The sequence below is a fragment of the Drosophila ficusphila genome, unplaced genomic scaffold (genome assembly GCF_018152265.1).
Source record: "Drosophila ficusphila isolate 14025-0441.05 unplaced genomic scaffold, ASM1815226v1 contig_436, whole genome shotgun sequence".
NCBI classification, from domain to species: Eukaryota; Metazoa; Arthropoda; class Insecta; order Diptera; family Drosophilidae; genus Drosophila; species Drosophila ficusphila.
The window spans coordinates 60,870-74,131 of record NW_025064352.1 but is presented as its reverse complement, the minus strand read 5'-3'; the positions used below and the strand labels follow the sequence as shown (position 1 = coordinate 74,131).

At 44.6% G+C, this 13,262-nt stretch overlaps 7 protein-coding genes across 7 annotated transcripts; 3 read left to right on the top strand and 4 right to left on the bottom strand.

Moving 5' to 3' along the window:
- The first annotated feature begins 24 nt into the window (after positions 1-24).
- Positions 25-803, top strand: LOC108098198 (tRNA-splicing endonuclease subunit Sen2-1). Its single transcript, XM_017200936.2, has 2 exons — positions 25-478; positions 541-803. The coding sequence occupies exons 1-2, from the start codon at positions 40-42 to the stop codon at positions 801-803; spliced, it is 702 nt and encodes a 233-aa protein (XP_017056425.1). The 5' UTR covers positions 25-39.
- Positions 650-1,314, bottom strand: LOC108098200 (COX assembly mitochondrial protein homolog). Its single transcript, XM_017200938.2, has 2 exons — positions 1,181-1,314; positions 650-1,128 (listed from the first exon to the last, which is right to left on the bottom strand). The coding sequence occupies exons 1-2, from the start codon at positions 1,230-1,232 to the stop codon at positions 824-826; spliced, it is 357 nt and encodes a 118-aa protein (XP_017056427.1). The 5' UTR covers positions 1,233-1,314; the 3' UTR covers positions 650-823.
- A 182-nt stretch (positions 1,315-1,496) lies between these two features.
- Positions 1,497-2,405, bottom strand: LOC108098199 (probable proteasome subunit beta type-2). The gene is made up of 3 exons (XM_017200937.2): positions 2,226-2,405; positions 1,935-2,160; positions 1,497-1,880 (listed from the first exon to the last, which is right to left on the bottom strand). The coding sequence occupies exons 1-3, from the start codon at positions 2,314-2,316 to the stop codon at positions 1,577-1,579; spliced, it is 621 nt and encodes a 206-aa protein (XP_017056426.1). The 5' UTR covers positions 2,317-2,405; the 3' UTR covers positions 1,497-1,576.
- Positions 2,406-2,585: 180 nt separating this feature from the next.
- Positions 2,586-3,679, top strand: LOC108098197 (cytosolic Fe-S cluster assembly factor NUBP1 homolog). Its single transcript, XM_017200935.2, has one exon. The coding sequence runs from the start codon at positions 2,685-2,687 to the stop codon at positions 3,618-3,620; it is 936 nt and encodes a 311-aa protein (XP_017056424.1). The 5' UTR covers positions 2,586-2,684; the 3' UTR covers positions 3,621-3,679.
- A 14-nt stretch (positions 3,680-3,693) lies between these two features.
- LOC108098189 (structural maintenance of chromosomes protein 4) lies at positions 3,694-8,618 on the bottom strand. Its single transcript, XM_017200924.2, has 5 exons — positions 7,375-8,618; positions 6,694-7,318; positions 6,319-6,632; positions 4,568-6,251; positions 3,694-4,507 (listed from the first exon to the last, which is right to left on the bottom strand). The coding sequence occupies exons 1-5, from the start codon at positions 8,508-8,510 to the stop codon at positions 3,983-3,985; spliced, it is 4,284 nt and encodes a 1,427-aa protein (XP_017056413.1). The 5' UTR covers positions 8,511-8,618; the 3' UTR covers positions 3,694-3,982.
- A 541-nt stretch (positions 8,619-9,159) lies between these two features.
- LOC108098191 (chitin deacetylase 1) lies at positions 9,160-12,676 on the top strand. The gene is made up of 4 exons (XM_017200926.2): positions 9,160-9,449; positions 10,631-11,381; positions 11,442-11,964; positions 12,021-12,676. The coding sequence occupies exons 1-4, from the start codon at positions 9,266-9,268 to the stop codon at positions 12,297-12,299; spliced, it is 1,737 nt and encodes a 578-aa protein (XP_017056415.1). The 5' UTR covers positions 9,160-9,265; the 3' UTR covers positions 12,300-12,676.
- On the bottom strand, positions 12,639-13,194 carry LOC108098202 (U6 snRNA-associated Sm-like protein LSm7). The gene is made up of 2 exons (XM_017200939.2): positions 13,085-13,194; positions 12,639-13,028 (listed from the first exon to the last, which is right to left on the bottom strand). The coding sequence occupies exons 1-2, from the start codon at positions 13,097-13,099 to the stop codon at positions 12,711-12,713; spliced, it is 333 nt and encodes a 110-aa protein (XP_017056428.1). The 5' UTR covers positions 13,100-13,194; the 3' UTR covers positions 12,639-12,710.
- Positions 13,195-13,262: the final 68 nt, after the last annotated feature.

Sequence of the window (13,262 nt, the reverse complement as noted above, 5' to 3'; positions counted from 1 at the left end):
ATTCTAAGTATGACCAAATCACAACTTGAATTATAAAAAATGCAGTATTCATTTCATTGCAAAAAAAAGCGCTGCTTCAACAAAAGTGTAAATTGCAATCCTTTTCCGAGCTGCGAAAACGGAGAGCGGTATCAAGGAAGATTTACGGGACTAGCTGTGGAGATACCGGATCCCGTTCAGGCTAAGAATCTGTATGACAACGGTTGTTTTGGCAAGGGAAGCAAATCTCGTGGCGGACTGGCTTCTGGTGACGAGGATGAAAAGCTGCTCCTGGGAATGGAGGAGTCCTGCTTCCTGGCTTACTATTTGGAAGTTTTAGAAATAACCAGCTTGTCCGGTAGCGCCATTGATTTTCACCTTTTTATGAAGGCTGCCAAGGAGCTAAATGCAAGATTTGTGGAGAACTTGGCCTGCTATGTGTATTTGAAGTCCAAAAATTGGGTGATCAAGAGTGGCATCAAGTTTGGCGGTGATTTTCGTAAGTGTTTTGTCTCTGGTATGTACAATTTCCATTTATATTATTTATATCACCTGTTTCAGTTATCTACAAGCAAAGCCCCCGTTTGTATCATGCCAGCTTCTTAGTTCTGGTTCAAACTCCCAGTGAAATAGAATACTATCAATCAAAGAACTTAAAAGGCATTCAACGTGTGGCGGAAACTTCGGATAAGGATGTACTGCTTTTAATTGTCAATCACGCAAGCGATTTAACCAAACCCCTGGATCTTGGGAAAACCACAGTAACGGAGACAATTGTGCGGCGTTTCAATTACATAACTTTTGTACAAAGCAAACAACAATAAGGAACTACTATTGAAGGAGTCTACATTCTCTCCAGGCGATGCTTCTTTGGTATCCCGGTGCTTCGATAATCAGCCCGTTCCTGAAGATATATCTGCTTACACTCTTCTTTAAAGGCTTCGTTTTGGTACCATTGGGTGAGGCAATCCCTCAGGGCTGAATTCTGCTTCCGGCAGGTGGCCACCATTAATATGCTGCTGGCCTTGCAGCACTCCTCAAAATCAGCGACTTCCTTAGAGCAAAATTCCGTCTTGGCACGATCCCGCATTATCTTGGGTATCAACACTTCCCGCTCCACTTTGCGCAACCTAGTATCGTTAGGGTCACCTATCGGGAGGATAATTACTTTAAGTTTTTATTGGTTAGGCTTTAAATTCACCAAGTCCATGGGGATTGTGGGGGTCTACAGCTGGTTGTTGATCAAGGCTCATTTTGGGTTAAAAAAATACTATTTATTTTGTGTAACAACTTTCAGAGTGACTGCACAAGGTGTAGTCAAAAATACTTTGAACATAAAAAAAATACCACCCACGCTGAAGAAAATCATTTAAATATTTAAAAACTTAAAAAAAAAACAACAAAATTTAATTTTTAGGTGCCCATTTAAGGAAAGTTTAAGAAGTATATTTCATTTATAGAAAAATGTGATTGATAAAACATACCCCTAATATTAGAATACAAAAAATATGGTTGAATCTCTTCGTACCAAAGTAGCCAAAATCCAGCCGTTTTTTATTACAGACTTTGCATTTAGAATGCTCAAATAAAAACCTAACTAAGCGGACGCGTTGTATTCGGAAAGGCTCTTGGCACTGATAGGTTCCAGATACCGCACACCATCCTTGTCCACCACTGCGACATTAAAGTTCTTGAGGTTGACGACCAGTCGCTTCTGAATCTCGACAATGCACTTCTTAAAGACATCGTAGGCTTCCTCCTGGGTGATGTTGGGGTGCCAGTAGCGATCATAAATGCTGGATGCGAACACCGCACCATAGCCGTGACCGGCATAATTGAGGGACTTGGCATTGGCCAGGTAATCAATAAAGGTGAGCTCGGGACCGTCGGTGGGATCGTATCTAGATGATAAAAACAAATTAGACGAGAAGTAGAAATAACTAAGTTATGCTTACCCCGCTACAAACATGAACACCTGGTAGGGCGTGCGACTGCGAAGATATTCCGCAAGGTTCTTGCGCGTAAAATGCGCCGCCGCATGCGGACTTAAATCGTATCCATTGCGCATCTTGTATAATGCTATGTTTTTGGAGATAAACTCGGTAAACTGCTCCGTATCTCCTGATTCACCAGTTGTCGATATAAGCAGATTATCCGAAACCTTATGGATTTTGTTCTCATCTGGAAAAAGTAAAGCCACCAAATGAGACACAAGCCGCCAAGAACATCGAGGCCCATTTGCTTACCCTCCTTCATCACGATTATAGAGCGGGCGTGGGTGGTGTCCGCCGCCAGCATTACGAAGTCGGGACCCTTGATACCCAGCAGTGTTTCCATCTTGAAATTATTTATGTACTTTTCGGGCTCTCGTGAAAAATTTTAAGCTGTTTGTGAGTTGCCGAAATGCAATGACAAGCAATAGTTAGGTGCAGTGTGGCCCTGTGCGGGTTTAAGAATTCCCTGAAAAATATACTAAATAAATATTTCCTTACTTGAAAGCGAAAAAAAAAATAAAATGAAAAACTCTATACATCTTATATAAAATATAAGAAAAATAAATAATAAAAATATAAATAATTTAAATTAATTAGAATTTAACAAACATTCTAACTTAAGTATTCTTGAGCTGGCCACACTTTTCCCTTGTTATCAGCTTATAATTTCACAATTTAATTTACAAAAATCCGCAATTAAATATTAATGAAATGGAAGCACCTCCACCGGAACACTGTCCTGGCGTGGAAAGTGAGCGGGCTGGAAAAGAAAGCGCCTGTGCCGGTTGTCCGAACCAGAGAATCTGCAGTGATCCCAACAAAAAACTTGAGGATCCGGGCAAAGCTTTAGTGGCTGAATCCCTCAAAGATGTTCGACACAAGCTGTTGATCCTCTCTGGCAAGGGAGGCGTGGGGAAGAGCACGGTGACCAGCTTACTGACCCGATACCTAGCCAGAAGCTTTCCGGATAGTAACTTTGGCGTCTTAGACATCGACATCTGCGGTCCATCACAACCTCGTTTGCTGGGCGCCCTAGGGGAGAATGTGCATCAGTCTGGTTCCGGCTGGTCACCAGTGGGAATCGACGACAATGTCTGCCTTATGTCCATTGGGTTTCTGCTTGGCTCTGTGGATGACGCCATCATTTGGCGTGGTCCCAAGAAGAACGGCATGATTCGGCAGTTCTTAAGCGAGGTGGACTGGGGCAATCTTGATCTTCTACTGCTGGACACACCGCCTGGCACCTCTGATGAACACCTTTCCGTCGTTTCCTACCTCAAGGACGAAAATAAACCGGATTCTCTTCGCGCCGTCTTGGTGACTACTCCACAGGAAGTGGCTCTCCTGGATGTACGCAAGGAAATCAACTATTGCAAGAAGCAAAATATCCCCATTGTGGGCGTGATCGAGAATATGAGCAGTTTCCGTTGCGGAAATTGTGGGAATAGCTCGGAAATCTTTCCCGCCAAAACCGGAGGAGCTGCTGCTATGTGTGCCGAAATGGGAGTACCGCTGTTGGGTTCGCTGCCTTTGGATCCCCAAGTGGCTAAGGCATGCGATTCTGGCGAAGATATAACTACGATCAAAAATACTACTACCGAGGCGCTGGAAGGGATTTGCTCAAGAATTATGGCTAGCTTTAGTTAAGAATGCGAGGATGTAGCATAATAATAACAAAACTTTTAAATAAAAAATAGTGTCAGTAAGACTGTGTTTATTAATTATCTAACAATGGTTGGCCACCGGTTAATATATTTTTGACGCTTTAAATAATTGTCAAATTTAATACAGAAAATGGCTTAAGATTTACTAACATTCATAAGTTTTTTTTTCTTAAAGAAATAATTATTTAAAGATAAATTAAAAATTGACCCTGAACAACTCAGCTGTGGCCTTTATATTAAATTAGGATGTCTAATATTCATGTCAAGGTTAAAACAGTGCTGAAAATCGAAGCAATTTGCAGTTTGCCTATAATAATTGAAGTAGCCTTGTAATAAGATAATACACTAAGCTGGAGAGCTGGGCGGACTTTCCAAAGATACACTCGTAGTTAGTCTTTGTATGGCATTTGGGTGTTCAATGACGTCCTCGATGACGGTGCGCTCCACACTCTGTGCAAGCATTGTACTTTCCATGGGTGGAGCGAATGTGGTTTCCCTTCCAAAACCATGGCTTAACTGGGATGATTCTTCTGAGGGTCTGGCCTGGGATTCCTGAGCCTGGCTTTCTCTTCCAGTATTTTCATTTGGTGCGGAAAATGTGGCTTGACTTTCAATTTGATTATTTACGAGGGTTGGCGATTGGTTCTCCTCGTTCCCGGGAAACAGAGTATTGTCCTGAGCGATTGCTCCGCCTACATACTGACTATTAGCGACCACGTGCTGCTGAGTGGGAAGTTCGGGCGGGTGGTTTCGCACGCAGATGGACTCCGTGCAGTCGCTGAATTTGTATATACCCACCACATAGTTGGACAGCTCAAACATGTTAACACGGAGGGAAACAATAATAAACTGCGCATTCTTTGTACGCTCCTAAAGACAAAAATTCCGGCATTAGAACACAAAAGGAAACGAAATCAGAGGTATAGTTACCTTTATATAGTGCCCCACAATAGATACATTCTTAAAGTCCAGAGCCGCATCGATTTCATCCATAAAGTATAGCGGCGAAGGTTTGTAATAATGCAGGGCAAATACTAGGGCTAGGGAGGAAAGAGTCTTTTCGCCACCTGAGAGATTCGAAATGTATTTCCAGCTCTTCTTGGGCGGACGCACCGTGAAGTTAACGCCCTCGGTAAATGGATCCATGGAGTCCACGAGCTCCAGCTCGGCATCGCCGCCCAGCGTAATCATTTGGTACATTTCCTTAAGTTTTCTCGTAATGATGCTAAAACCATCCATGAATTCCTTGTACCGACGCTTTCGCACCTCCTCATATTTGTCGCGCATCTCGTTTCTCTTGGAGGTGATGTCCTCCAGAACACGCACACGGTCCAAGTATATTATACGTTTCTCGTTGAACTCCTTGATGCATCCCAAGTTGGGCTTCTTTGTTTTCAGATCTTCCTCGAGCATGGTTTGCTTATATTGGAGTGCTTCCAAGGTCTCTGCCTCTAGCTCTTCTTCATTGAGTTCTTTGAGGGGCACCTGTGGCTCAGTTTCTCCAGGGATCTCGTTCAGCTTTAAAGGTACCAGTTGCGACTGCCATCCGGGAATGTCTGCTTTCACCTTGTTCATTTTTCCCGCCGCCGCCTGCAGCTTTGTGTCTATTTCAACGCGCTCGAGGTTCCTTTTGTTTTCCTGCTTGGTAATCTCATCTATTTCTTTCTTAATATCGGAGGATTGGGACTTGGCGTTCTCTATTGCTGAATCAGCTTCCTCGGCTTCCTTTTCTAGCTCCTCCTTTTTCTCCACGCACTTCTGGCGATCCTCGCTCAGGGCTCTCAATTTCTCTTCAGCAGCTTTAATGTTTTCCAGAAGATTATTATTGTTTCCCGTGATCTTTTGAATGTTGCGATCAGCGGAGGCCAAGGCCACATTCAAAGAGCGAACGTTGGCGGCCAGCTTTTCAATCTGGCTGCTAACCTTCTTTATCTTGGCCTCCACGGGCTTAACGCTTTCGTTTCTCAGGTCGGTGTACTGGGTTTGGATCTCCTCAATTCGACTTGAGACAGCCTGTTCGGCGAGCTGAGCTTGCTCCAATTCTTGCTTGGCTGCCTCGATTTGCTCCTCTCGCTCTTTGACGGCCCCTTCGTCGGTTGTCTTCTTCAGCATTCGTTGGCGCTGCGCCTCGCATTGTTTCAGGTTGCTGGCCATTTGCTGTTCAAGGGAAGTAATGCTCACTGCCAACCGCTTGTACTCTGCCTCGTCCCGCTGATGATTCATTCTGAGGGTCTGGATCTCGCGCTCAAGACTGCCCTGCTGCTCCTGGCAGTAGTTCACCCGAGTCTGCAGCTCCTCTGCCTTAATTTGCATTTCTTCTAGCGCCTTCTGCGACATTTGCGAGGTGTCGGCCGATTCTGCCGTCTTAGTGCGTACCTGTGTGCCCATCTTACCGCGCAATGGTCGATTGCCACCACCGGACATGGTACCAGTCATCTCGATCATCTCACCGCGCAAGGTCACCACTCGGTAGCGCTCCCTTCCGTATGCAATGCGAGTTCCCTGTTCCAATTCTTCGCATACCAGCGTATTGCGCAAAGCAAAAAAGAAAGCTGTTCTCACACGATCGTCCTCTACATTTATCAGGTCGTACAATCTAGGTACATTCTCTGGTCTGCAAAATAAAAATAAATAAATAAATATATCACTTAACATTTAAGAAATAAATGTACAACACATACGTGTTTATTTTAGAATTGGCATCACGACGAAAATGATCAATCTTGTCCAGCGTAATGAAAGTGGCTCTTCCCACGTTGTACTGCTTCAGCGCAGCAATGGCCGCCGCTGCAGTGTCGTAGTTATCAGTGACAATGTTGTCCAGGCGTCCACATGCGGTCGAAATAGCCACATCGTATTTGGCATCTATGCCACCCAAGTCTCCCAAGCGACCCAGGATGCCTGGTATTTTCCCCTCCATCTTCATACGCATGAGGAAGTCAAGGACTTTGTTGTTCGAACGCTGAGCTTGCATTATAGTCGATCTTTCATTGATCTAAGGGAAAGATTATTAACAAATAGTAAACAAAAAATAATTAAATACAAATCAAACTTACTTCTGTTTTCAGTTTGTTGCACTGCATGGAAAGGTTTCGTTCTTCTTTGACCATTTTATCCACCTCTGCTGTCTTGTTGGCTATTTCCGCCTTCATGCGTGGAATGCTTTCCTTGAGTTCATCCACTCTGGTAACTTTTTCCTCAAGACTTTTTTGTGACTGCTCGTAGGAGCTCTTTAGGGTCTCATATTTCCTAGACTCTGTGGTCTCAGCCTGTTTCAGGATCTTTAACTGCGATTCAAACACCTGCAGCTCCGCCTTAGCCGAGTTGACCTTCTCCTTTAGACCGACCAACTCGTCACTGAGCTTCAAACGCTTCTCGGTCAAGGGCGCCGTGGTTTCGGTCAGCTCTGCCTGACATTTTTCAAGCTCTTCGTTCAGTGACACCTTATTCTTTTCCAAACTCTCCAGTTTCTTATTGCATTCTTCAATCTCTTTTTGATTTTTCTCCGGTAGCTTGTGGAGATCCTCTAACTCCTTTTCGTTTTTCTCGATCTGGGCCTTGTCCTTCTTGCGCTGCTTGTTTGTGTTCTCCATGGTGCTTTGGATTTCAGTATGTGCTCTATCGACGGTCACCAACCTTTTCTTGATTTGTTCGCGATTCTTCACTAAAGATTCGTAGGCTCTGTAATGAACAATATTTAAAAATATTCCTTAAAAATAAGACAATTTTTTACTTACTCAATTTCCTTTCGAATGATGGACTCCTTTTCAGCCCTTTCTTGTTTTAGGGCAGCAGTTCCCTCGTCGAGGGTTTTGATCTCCTCCACGAGGGCTTCGTGCTCCTTGGTGTACTGTTCCAGCTTGGTCTTTTTGATGCTGATGATCTTTTGGATGTGAAAGGATTTTGTGCGTACCAGCTCATTTTCCTTCTTTAGATAATCGACGGCCTCGTTGAACGGTTGCTCCAGATCCTTCATTTCGCGCTCGGCCAGTTTGCAGCGGTTGTGCTTCTCCGTACGATCATCAGTAAGTTGTTCCACTCTCTGGTTAATTTGCTGCAGAGGGCGAATGTATCGTTGAGTTCCCACAATATCCTCCAGATATTCCAACATGCCCGTTTCGTTTTCAGCCTGCCCCTTTGGCTTCATCATGGCAATGGACTCCACTTCGCCCTGGAGGATGAGGAAACGATTGTGTTCCAGATCCACATGGTGTTTTTTCAGCAGTTTCGCCACATCTTTAAGTTGGGCCCGCTTATCGTTGATCTGATAGTAGGAAGAGTTGTCAGCCATGGCTGTGCGTTCGATGACAATGCTGGAGTTCGGGACATCCTCGCAGGTGCCATCACCCTTGTCCACGATCTGCTTGAAGTGAACAGCCACCGAGCAACTCCGGAGATTTGGAAACTTCGACGAGGAATGGATTAAAGTAGATACACGCTTGCAGCGGATGCGATTTGCGCGGCAGCCGAATACAAACATCATGGAGTCGATGACATTGCTCTTTCCACTGCCATTCGGGCCAATAATGGCCGTGAAACTCTGGTGGAAGGGTCCCAGTTCGACTTCGCCGGCATAGCTTTTAAAATTCACATTCACGATCTTTGCGATGATCAGGCGTGGCCCAGTGCTCTCCATGGAGCAATGTGGCGGCACCGGTGGCGGGATGTATATATCGCCGATTCGGGTGCCACCCTCCTCGTCATCAAAGATGAGGGCGTCATCCAGTGCGTCCATGGCGGCGTCCTCCTCCTCATTTTGTTGCTGAGCCCGCAATTGTTGTTGGGCAGTTAATTGCGGCACCCGGAACTGGCCGCTCTGGCGTCCTCCACCGGCTGCCTTGGGCGTTCCCTTGCTAGGTCGCGCCTTTTGCATCTTTTTCCGTTATCGGGAAATAGTTTAAACAAAGAAATTACAGCCAATCCTCTCAAATTACGAACGAATTTTTTCAGGCGCCAATGGAATTAGGACGCTAACTGCAGTGAGACCAGCGTTTTGTACTCCGAAAAAAACCTTAAAGCAAGTCCGAAACATGTAGAGAAAAAAAGTTGGCAGCTCTTTAATTTAAATTCAAAAATATCGTTACGTCGGCCCTAACAACGGAAATTTTAAGCAAAATCTATTTCCGTAAATGTAAAAATTTGAAATGCCATTATAACGTAAAGTTATAATTATACTAAACCGTCATTTTAGAATTGCAATAAAGTTGTCTATATTTGCTTATAACTCTAAGAGTGTATTATTAAAAAATAATAATTTATTTTTAATGGTCAAGGAAATAAAGGGAGACAGGGAACGTTAAAACGATTTAAAATTACCAAACGCTTTTATTATGAATAAAATAATAATAAATAATAATCTAGAAAACCAAATTTTAAAAGGCACTCTCTGCCTCTCAAAACTAAAGCATCACCCAAAGCGAAGAGCTTTCTCTGGCGGGCTCTCTACTACCCTCTTGTTAGAGAAATGCCCAAATATATAATACCTCGGCTGCATTTGGCCCGACTTCAGTTACAATTCGACTTTGGCCTGGTGCGGTTCCGCTCGCGATTTTCCTTAGTTTTCCCACTCGCGACGCTAAAAAAATATTGGACACACGACGACACGCAAAGTGGAAAGCAGGCTGAAAAATGCTCTGCCCGGGGGAAAATGTAAATGTAAATGGCCAAACGGGTTTCACAGTCAAGGTCGTCGCTTCCGCCCAACGACACCGAATACCGTTATTAACGCGAAATTCCGTCTGTCACCCACTGCTCAGTTTGTTCATATTGATGATAGTGATTATGTCGTCTTCGCTGGATGCCCTGGTCATTGGTAATTTCACCACTTTTGTTCGGATTTTGATTGGATTGGATGCGTGTCTCGCCTTTATTTCGGTTTTTGGCATGCGCATGCGCGCGCGCATTGGGTGTGAAAGTTGTCGATCGGAGTTATATAACAAACGGGGAGCCAAGTTTTTGGACTGTGTCCCCTTGCCGCGCTCCAAAAAAAGCGTGTGCATTGAACCCCATGACAGTTGCTGAAATTTTCCTGACCCGCTGCCATGGCCTCTCCAACTCCCAAGATGATAAATTTACTTTCTAAATGCTGCAACCGCCCAGCTGCTCCGGCTAACGATTGCGATTGAGATACATACACAGACCACAGTCAGTCGGACTATCTGTTATAGCCATATCTCGTCGAGATCGCATCTTGCATTTGGCCAACACGCGTCGCTTGCCCAATCGCCTGAGTTACGATCTAGTGCGGCACGGCTACGGGCCATTGCTGCCAATCCATGATGCAAACGCATTTCAGTTTATCCGCCGCAATGTGGCACATGGATGGGGCGTATTTTGGAGTGGGTGGAGCAGTGGGAGACTCTTTTTTCCAGTCATCCCCTTTTCCAGAAGCTTCAGATTTATCACAAAAAGGTTTTCTGCAAAATTAAAAACCTTAAGGTCATCAAAAAGAATTTATATAATTTTGTATGTTTTATAGACCTTTATGTTAGTTAGATTGGTGGGTATTCTCAGCTATACAATTATTCCTTTTGTTTATGAGGTAGTATTTCGTGACTAGTTTTAGTATAAATCATCTTGGCGTTACCATGAGCAAAGATCATCGAGATAATGTTAATCGAGGTCTTAAGCATATCAAAAAGGTCATCATAATTCAACTTATTTTTTAGGCACTTTAAAATTAGTAAGTGGAATACATGTTTCCTTGAAATTTGTCCAGTTTTTTTTTTATTCATTCCAAGTGGCGAACGTGGGCTTATGTCGTGTTTCTCGATCATAGCTGGCCATTTGCAACTATGTAACCTCCCATTCCAGTGCGTGATTGGTATCCAGCTGAAAGAAAAATCAGAAACAGAAACATTGCTGCAATCGGCAGGCAATGGCTAATTTTGGGTTGACGTGAGTGGTTTCGTTTTTGGGTCAACGCATTAATTAGTCTCCTTGTTAATTACACACGGCTCTCTCACACCCAGTTTATGTGTGCCTGCTTTGCAGACAATGATGGAATAATCAGTAACCAGACTCGGCACCGTCGCTCGACCTCCGGAGCACCGGTTGCTGCAACTCCAGCCAGTTGCATGCAAGATGCGCGTTTCTACCGGAATCCAAACAGGCCGGTCCACAAGATCTGGACGAACAGTGAGTGCGCCAAGTATTTCCTCTGTCTCGATGGCGAGGTGTTCGAGTTCAAGTGCTCCGAGGGACTGCTCTTCGATGTGGTGCGTCAAATCTGTGACTTCAAGGCAAATGTGGATAATTGCGATGTGAGTGCGGAGACACCGGCTCCGAAACCACTTCTGGAAATGGCCGACTGTGCGGATGAATACCAACTGGGTTGCGCCGATGGCACCTGCCTGCCGCAGGAGTACTTTTGCGATGGGTCGGTGGATTGTCCCGACGGTTCCGACGAGGGTTGGTGCGATGTGGAGCACGACCCCAATGCGGCGGGAGCTTGTGATCCCCGGAATTGCCAGTTGCCTCAGTGCTTCTGCTCGAAGGATGGCACCCAGATACCCGGAAATATTCCGGCGCAGAGTGTTCCGCAGATGATCCTGCTGACCTTCGATGATGCCATTAATCACGATAATTGGGAGCTGTTCTCAAAGGTTTTGTTTACCCAGAACAGGAGAAATCCCAATGGGTGTCCCATAAAGGGCACATTCTATGTCTCCCACCCGTTTACGAACTATCAGTATGTGCAAAAGCTGTGGAACGATGGACACGAGATTGCTGTGCACTCAGTCACGTAAGTGTTTGCCTTGCAGCAGTTGCAAATCAGTGTTATTAAAATAAATACTCGCTTTAGCCACCGCGGGCCCGAGATGTGGTGGTCGAAAAATGCCACAATTGAGGATTGGTTCGACGAGATGGTTGGCCAGGCGAACATCATCAATAAGTTTGCAGCTGTCCGAATGGAGGAGATTCGGGGAATGCGCGTTCCCTTTCTTCGCGTCGGCTGGAATCGTCAGTTCTTGATGATGAAGGAGTTTGGCTTCGTGTACGATTCTTCCATGGTGGCGCCACACTCGAATCCTCCCTTGTGGCCCTACACCTTGGACTACAAGATGCCGCACAGCTGTACGGGAGTGAATCAAAATTGTCCTTCTAGAAGCTACCCGGGCATTTGGGAACTGGTGATGAACCAACTGGAGGCGGGCGAATATATGTGCGGTATGGTGGACAGTTGCCCGCCGCATTTGAGTGGCGAGGATGTCTACAGAATGCTGACGCACAACTTCAAGAGGCATTACCTCAGCAATAGGGCGCCCTTTGGCCTGTATTTCCATTCCACTTGGTTCAAGAAAATCGACTACCTAAATGCTTTCTTGGTAGGTGTTAAAAAATGGTGATTGTAGCTAGAGTTAATTATTTTCCTATTGCTTAGAAATTCCTTGATGACCTGCAAAAGCTGCCGGATGTGTACTTTGTGACCAATCAGCAGGCGATTCAGTGGATGCGCCATCCAACGCCCAGCAATCAACTGCATCAGTTTGAGTCCTGGCACTGCCAGCCCAAGGATTTGGATCCCCATGAGCAAGTGTGCAACCTGCCCAATGTCTGCAAAGTGCGGAGTAGAGTGCTCCAGGAGGATCGTTTCTTCTACACGTGCATGGAGTGTCCTGCCCAGTATCCCTGGATTCGCAATGAGTTCGGTTTGGACTAAGGTGATAGCCCACAAAACACTTAAGTGCCTGTAGATTGTTGGTATGGCTTCTACACAATATTTGAGGTGGTCAAATTTCGAGATATAGGTGTCTAACATTTTAGAAAAAATATTTATTGTTTTGATTGATAAGAGCTAAGAAAATTTACTTTACAAGGAGCAAATATTTGGTTTTAAAATCAAGCTTCAACAAAATATTAACAAAATTTCAATCAACATAGAAAACATTTCGTTTAAGGAAAACCCAAATGTTATTTAGAAGTCTAAACCATTTTCGCGGGCTGACAAATGCTGTACTTCGTGGCCTAGTATAACTAGATTTAAGAAATAATTTATACGTATGTCTCCGCTAAATATATTTAAATGATTTCCACAAACGCTTTGTACTTAGTCTAGACCTGGAACCTCCAATTATTGCGTTATAAAAGGATTGGCGATGCTCTCGACTCCGTCCTGTGGACATATGAGGACCAAAGCTGTGCCTCGACACACGACCAATCCCAGACTGCGCGTGGAGTCTTCGGTTAGTTTGTAGGGCTCATCGGAGTCCCTTAGATACTCCACAGTGTTGTCCAGCACCAGATTAAGAAGCGCATCGTAGCCTTTGAGAATTCCGGATGCCTCGCGGCCGCCCGCAAACTTCACGCGGATCTGTTTTTCAAGATACTTGGACAGGTCCAGGATCGACTCCTTGCGGCGCTTCTCCTTGCCGTCATTGTTACCGCCCATCTAGAGGTTAACATCTTATAATAAAGAACTAAAATTTATAGCTTTAAATATTCTACCTTTTTATCTGCCATTATATTTTTTTGTTGTTAAACGCCGGCTGAATAGAAGTGACCGTTTTTTAGATTGCTAAAAATTACCACAAAAGTTTTGAACATTAATAGCAATGGTATCGCTGTTCCATCTCTAACTTACAGTTCCATTGCTTGGTATAAAAAAATATCGGCAGAATCGATA